The sequence below is a fragment of the Cryptotermes secundus genome, unplaced genomic scaffold (genome assembly GCF_002891405.2).
Source record: "Cryptotermes secundus unplaced genomic scaffold, Csec_1.0 scaffold831, whole genome shotgun sequence".
NCBI classification, from domain to species: Eukaryota; Metazoa; Arthropoda; class Insecta; order Blattodea; family Kalotermitidae; genus Cryptotermes; species Cryptotermes secundus.
This window is the reverse complement of record NW_019744130.1, coordinates 78,418-85,740: the sequence shown is the minus strand read 5'-3', so window position 1 is coordinate 85,740 and position 7,323 is coordinate 78,418. Positions and strand designations below refer to the sequence as shown.

General features: G+C 35.4%; 1 protein-coding gene across 3 annotated transcripts in view; it reads left to right on the top strand.

Moving 5' to 3' along the window:
- Positions 1-7,323, top strand: part of LOC111874549 — a 59,355-nt gene that overhangs the window by 11,033 nt on the left and 40,999 nt on the right. For all 3 annotated transcript variants that reach the window (XM_033755492.1, XM_023870138.2, XM_033755493.1), the window contains exons 4-6: positions 1,415-2,089; positions 3,868-4,062; positions 6,588-6,847. In XM_033755492.1, coding sequence (XP_033611383.1) covers positions 1,415-2,089; positions 3,868-4,062; positions 6,588-6,847 — 1,130 coding nt within the window. The remainder of the gene's footprint in view (positions 1-1,414; positions 2,090-3,867; positions 4,063-6,587; positions 6,848-7,323) is intronic.

Here is a 7,323-nt window from a genome sequence, read left to right as displayed (position 1 = left end):
GGCACATTACTCCGCACTTGCCGATAAAGTTATAGTTTGATTCTGAAATAAACAATATTGTGATTAAGCAGAAAATAGAGTATTTATTTGTATCAGTGGACTAGTTTTAAATGTGCAGTCTCCGCGTTGCCCCAGTTATTACCGTGGCACAACCCTGAGAAGAGTCAAAAAGTGTTCAACCGAAGCGGGCAAATAAATAAGTCAAGTGTTCTACTGAAGCGGGAAAATAAATAAACATAAAGATAGATAGGCAACGGTCACGAGAAGTGGTGAACAACGGTTGCAAGAAGTGACGGCCGTGTGCGGTTGTAAGTTGTCATCCAATAGCATACACATTTGTAATAAAATACTGATAAACATATACAGTATAATAAATAAGTTAATTTTAGTAGTAAAAGTAATGGCAAACCTTACACAATTTGTACAGTTTTATACAAGTTGTGTGCATAAGCAAATTTTTGTGATCACAAGCAATGTTCAAATTTCCACTCATGTTAGACATGGTTGTTGCATTCTGGCACTTCGAAATTAAGTTCTATTGCTAGTTAAATTATGTAAAAAAAAACCGTTACTCTTATATTACTCATATACTATCAAACCAAATAATTTCCAAATTTCATGTTAGGTGATACATAAGTTTAGGAAATGATTATCATGTCTAGGAAACAAATCATGCTTTTTCTTATTTCTATCCAAATAAAGTGTCCTGGATTGTTATGTCTGAAACATACCACTTTGTAGTAAAAAGGGGAAATACTAGAAAATAACTTGAAGCACATTGACTGTTGAGTGCAACGGTAGATAAATAACTGTTGAGAACCTATGCATAAGCAACACATCATCAAAGGGAGAATGTTGTACTCTGTTACCCTTTACAATAACCAGAGGTGAGTGGTCACATTCACACTCCAGTCTCTGCTCTGTCCCATCAGGAACAGGGGTGTTATTAGGGATGGGGCCCAGAATCATTCTGGTTGTGGTAGTAAGGAGAAAAATCATAGTGCTCCTGCCAGATTCAGTTCATACTTTCTCATCTAGTCTGCATCATGTCATGTTACAGAATGAGAATTATCTCAACTCATTCTTGTAACAGATTTCAACACAAACACTTTTTTCGTATTTTCCCCTTGTTTCCTAAATAATTCAAATCGTGGATGAGTGTGCCTTTTGCACTAGTTGCTTATGTACACTATTAAACAGTAATTATTAAAATTTGTGTCTGAAATTTCTGCAGTTGGATTAAGTATAGACTGTGTCTGTCTTCTTTACATCTCTTACCAGTGTTGCTATCATCGTCAAAGTATGAATTATAGTATTGAACCATTAAATCAAAGAAATTAAAATAATCCTACATTTCATATATGTAATTTTCAGGATGTAAATTACTGATCATTAATCCCCTTGGTGTTAACAGGTGATGGGCTTCAATTCTAAGAATGAACTGAAGATACTGGATGACAGTTTTGAACCACTTTCTACAGCTGATGCTTGCACAGACTGTGGTTCATGTCTTCATGCAACAGTTGATCGTACAATTGCTGCAAGGCGTTTGGATTCAACAGACTCTGCTGCACAGTTTTTGCAGCCAGCATCACATTCAGTGAAGTATAATGTACAGTACCATTCAGAAGATTATCACATTTTGCTTCGATCTCCACAGAACCTGTATGTAGCTGCTCTGTTTGCAGTTCATGAAGGAACTACTAGAGACTCCTTGTTGCAATGTAAAAGAGATGAAGTGGATTTAAATGCCATAAGACAGGTAGAAGCATTTCTGTGGGCATTACATAAAGTGAATGCACAACTTCTTCATACTGTTGATGGTTTACAGTTGGGGGGTTTACTCATTGACACATGCAACTCTAAAGTTCGAACGGTGATGCTGGCTGCAGGTCTCGATGCCTTCAACAACAGAATGAAAATGGGAGGTAATGGTCACCATATTATTGCTGTGGTGAACACTCTACCTTTACAAGAGTCAAGAGCAGCAAATGAAATCTTGTCAAGAATGAATATTACATCACTTTCAACAGGCCAAGCTGCTGCAGTAATCGACTCCACTGGTAGCAAAAACCAGTATATCCTTCAGGTATATGTCTTATTAAGCTAATTAATACATTTGTGTACTTATATTATCTACCTATATTACCTACTTTTCCAAGTGGCAGCACATTAAAACACATTACATTGATTCCCAGCCAGTCCTGTCATGTGAACATTATTGTGACGATATACATATGTATACATGTATATATATGCACATATGTACATGCATTATATTTACATAATTCTTAATACTTCACTGTCTAAAAACTCCATGGAGCATAATCCTTGAAAGCCAGTAGCCACTCAGTTAGTCATGAAACATCCTGCCTTTAATGTCAAAGTTTTGGCTATAAATAAATAAATAGATGATAAAACCATGTTTTAATAAAATAATAATTGCACTGAGGTGTGATTTTCTGCATAATAGTTGTGAAGCAGCAATAGGCCTACTTAACAGCATTATGGAAACCCCCTTGAAAAACTTGCTAGCTTCCACAAGTAGTTACTGTAGGATTCTGACAATGGTGTATAACACATAGAGATATTGGGTTTTCAGACTTTATCCATTGTCCTGGTTTTAAGATAACTAAGAAAAACATGACATTTCGGAAACTGAATCTGTTTCCATCCTCAGGTAAGGGAAAACACCTCAATCACTGGACCCAGTGACCCATTGATTGAGGCTAGCTCTTTCTAAGGAATCCAACAGAATAAGTGTTTTCCCCCACCTGAGGACAGAAACAGCGATTGAGGCTAGCTCTTTCTAAGGGACTCAAAAGAATAGGGGTTTTTCCTCACTGGAGGGAAACAGACCCAGTTTCCAAAACGTCATGTTTTTCTTAGTTATCTTAAAACCAGGACTATGGATAAAGTCTGAAAACCCAATATCTCTATGTAGCTTCCACAAAATTGGCAACGTTATATCAACTGAGTCATTTCTTATCATGCCATCCATTGAACATCCCTGAATTTTTCTTGTAATATTTTTTTGTTACAAGTTTTCCATTATCTTTCTGAGAACACTATAGACATAGAATTATAAGCTTGCTTGTTTTATACCTAGCAGGATGGTAGTAATATTTCTAGACTCATATTTGTACGTGTGTGGTTTGAATCTTAGTCAGGATACTGGTTATTCTGATGAAGATCATTTGTGGTTTTCTAAAGTCCTTCCAAGTAAGTACCACAATAATAACTTGGTTAGGCCCCTACAACTTCCCTTCAAATCCTGTCCACTTCATCGTTCATCATTCATCATACAATTCAACGCTGTATATTCTAGATACTGACAGAAACATGAATTAATTAACAAACACATCTATACTTGTTTCATATGGATGTAAAGATGGTCCGTCATTCATAGGGTAGAACAGAGGTTAAAGAGCATTTGGGAAGGAACTCAAGACAATAACATTTGAACCTGAAAGGAATGAAGTAATAAGAATGGGAAGGTGCCTTGTAATTTTTACTCATGTAGTGCTGTAAGGATTATTAAATCAAGAAGTAAGAGACAAGGTGGGTCTGGAAAAAACTCTGAAACTTATATCAGATTTTGATTGGGAAGAATTTTTGGATTTCTAATTTTGGACAGGAGGATACTACTAGAATAAATCATAGATAATGTGTGAAGTGGATGGAAATAATTTCAAGTAGGGTCTAATTGAGTATATTCCATAATAAGAAGCACACAAAATACACGTGTATTTAGTTGAATGATCATCAACTGCTACAGGAAGATTTGTTGGTTTGGCTGGTTACTTCATAGTTACTTTACTGGTACTGATTTTTGCGAATTAAGCAGAACTGATTTTCTTAACTTAGGTTGAAGCCCCTCTTTCATCACTCGTAAATACCATTGTGGATGTTTTGAAGTATCTTGGATGGAACTACATTAGTGTTGTGTACTCATCTGAGGATGGTGAATTTGCTGCAGGACACAGACTATTCCAGGCTGCTGCTATCAAAAATGGAATCTGTTTGGCACTAGAGGAAGGAATAGCAGTTGACCTGAGTATGGTGAGATGACTTCCATGGAATTACCCACATCTGATAGTGTGTATAATAACATATACTGACTCTTTGCTTTTCAACTTAGTTGTCATGAAGGGCTCAGATATTACATCCATAAGCTTCCCACAGATCTGTTACTGTTTGCTTTTTTCTACTCTAAATCTTTCTTTCTATATTATCATAGCTTGGAAAAGAATACATTTATACTGGAATTTCAATAGTATATTATATTTAATCACCCTGTTGCACTCTACACGATAAATGATATAATGATATAAACTCCCTCCCAAGTGCAAACAGTATATTATGTGTCCTTGATCTTGCTCCTCTACACTACATGTTTCGGCCTCAGACGGCCATCATCAGGTGTATAACACTCACGTTGCTGTCACACTGCACCCAGCCCAAAATTTAACATTTTAAAACACTTTCCTTGTTATTATCAACATCTACTTCGTTGATATCTGTCTGGTTTGTAGAATATTTTACACACATTAATTTTGACTTTCCTGTAGCAGCACTATAAAATCTTTAGTTCTAATTTTAAAATACTTTAAAAATTTTCTCTAAATTTTAAAATTTAAAATTGTTAGGGTTACTCGCCCTATGTCTAAAGTGCTGTAGCGGCTACTTCTTGTTTCCACACTGTGTAGGTGTTATCTGTAATATACAAATATACTCGTATTATTATCTTATGTACGTAATGTTTTCTTATATTGTTATTTGTACTTACTCTATGTAATCTTCCTGTGTGCGTGCCGCTGCTATCCTTTTCTACGTGTGCTGTCTGATGTACTGTGTGTTGAGTTTTATGTTGGTGAGTGTAGGGGGGTGGGTAGTGGGGAGAGAGAGGTACCGTTAGTCTGTATAGATTTTGTGTATCGTTTTGAAATATGGTATTGTGTGTTTCTATGTGTGAATCATTCAATATAACAATATATCGCAATGAAGATAGTTTGCAATTCACAATATATAGGAAACCCACACAAACAGACATCATAATACCTAACAGTTCATGCCATCCATTCAAGCACAAATTGTCGGGTATTAATTACCTAATAAATAGACTCAACACATACCCAATAACGGAAAAAGGAAAACAAATAGAGAAGAACATTATTAAAAACGTACTACACAACAATGGATACAGCACATACACAATCAAAAGATTAAATCAGACAACACAAAAACAAAAATCAAACACACATGACAACGAACAACAACATAAAACAAAGTGGGCCATATTTACATATAGTACAAAAGAAGTAAGAAAAATTACAAAACTTTTCAAAGACACACAGATAAAAGTAGCATTCCACACACGAGACACAATAGAAAATATACTCAAACAAAAACCACAATTAGATAAATACAATAAAAGTGGCATATACCAAATGAAATGTGTATATTGCCCTTTGAAATACATTGGGCAAACGGGCAGAACATTTAACACTAGATATAAAGAACATATACATGATATTAGAAATAATGATAACAATTCCAGGTACTCAAATCACATACTAAATACAGGACATGCATATGGAACAATAACAGAGGTAATGGAAGTTGTAACAACGGGAAAGAAGGGCAGACATTTGAATACGTTAGAGAAATACCATATATATAAAATAAGTAAGGAAGGCCTACACATGAATGAAACACACATAGAAACACACAATCCCATATTTCAAACGATACACGAAATCTATACAGACTAACGGTACCTCTCTCTCTCCCCACTACCCATCCCCCCCTACACTCACCAACATAAAACTCAGCACACAGTACATCAGACAGCACACGTAGTAAAGGATAGCAGCGGCACGCACACAGGAAGACTACACAGAGTAAGTACAAATAACAATATAAGAAAACATTATGTACATAAGATAATAATACAAATATATTTGTATATTACAGATAACACCTACACAGTCTGGAAACAAGAAGTAGCCGCTACAGCACTTTAGACATAGGGCGAGTAACCCTAACAATTTTAAATTTTAAAATTTAGAGAAAATTTTTAAAGTATTTTAAAATTAGAACTAAAGATTTTATAGTGCTGCTACAGGAAAGTCAAAATTAATGTGTGTAAAATATTCTACAAACCAGACAGATATCAACGAAATATATGTTGATAATAACAAGGAAAGTGTTTTTAAAATGTTAAATTTTGGGCTGGGTGCAGTGTGACAGCAACGTGAGTGTTATACACCTGATGATGGCCTCTGAGGCCGAAACATGTAGTGTAAAGGAGCAAGCTCAAGGACACATAATATATTGTTTGCACTTGGGACGGAGTTTATATCATTATATCATTTATTCAATAGTATCCTTAGAAATAATAAACAGTCAGCTTTTGTGTACTCATGACAGGGTGACAGAATATATGAACTGGTGTTCTCTCATATTTTATATTTCTAATGCTGTTGGTATCATTCTTATAGCCCACCTAAAACCCTGTATAATATATACAAACTGTCATTTGAACATATGGAAACACTGAATAACCAGAGTAGAATGGATTTCAGAACAATCACTCCTCTGCCAGTGGGATGTTCTCTGGACTTGTGAATCTGTTGGTGGAAGCTCGTGCTAGAGGTGCTAGGGCTGTGTTGTTGTGGACTTATCCTAAACACACACAAGCTCTAATGCAACAAATTGGACAGGAAATTGCTCATGGATCACTACGTAGAGAAGACTTATTCTGGTTGATAGCAAGCCCTAATGGACAAGCTCCACAGATCCTCCACAAATTTGGAAATATTCTTGGTGGGGCACTCATTTTCAGGTAAAATGTATGTTATTGTATTGTTGTGTTTCAGCTTCTAATTCATAGTACTGATGCTTCTTTCTCACCATTGTGCATGTCTTTTTCAACTGTAGACTGCACATGAAGATTCTGAATAAGGGAACTTTACAAATTTTTAAATAGAAGCACTTGGTTAGACAACTAATTGGTATAAACAAACCGATGTATTGCTGCAGTAGTTTCAGGATTTACACAGATATGAAAAGTCATGTTACAAAAACTATCACTGCATATAAAACACTTTATAATGGATAGATAATAAATGAGCAATGGATTTGTGTGAATTATTATTTTGATGTCAGTGTGATTAGGGTAGAATATCTTGATAATCACCACAATTCTATACACATGTAGACATTATTGTACAGTTTTAATAATAAAGAATGCTGTCTTCTGGGATGTGGCACTGTGTAGATCTTGTGTGAACCGAAATTTCGGAGAAAAGTCAGTTCACA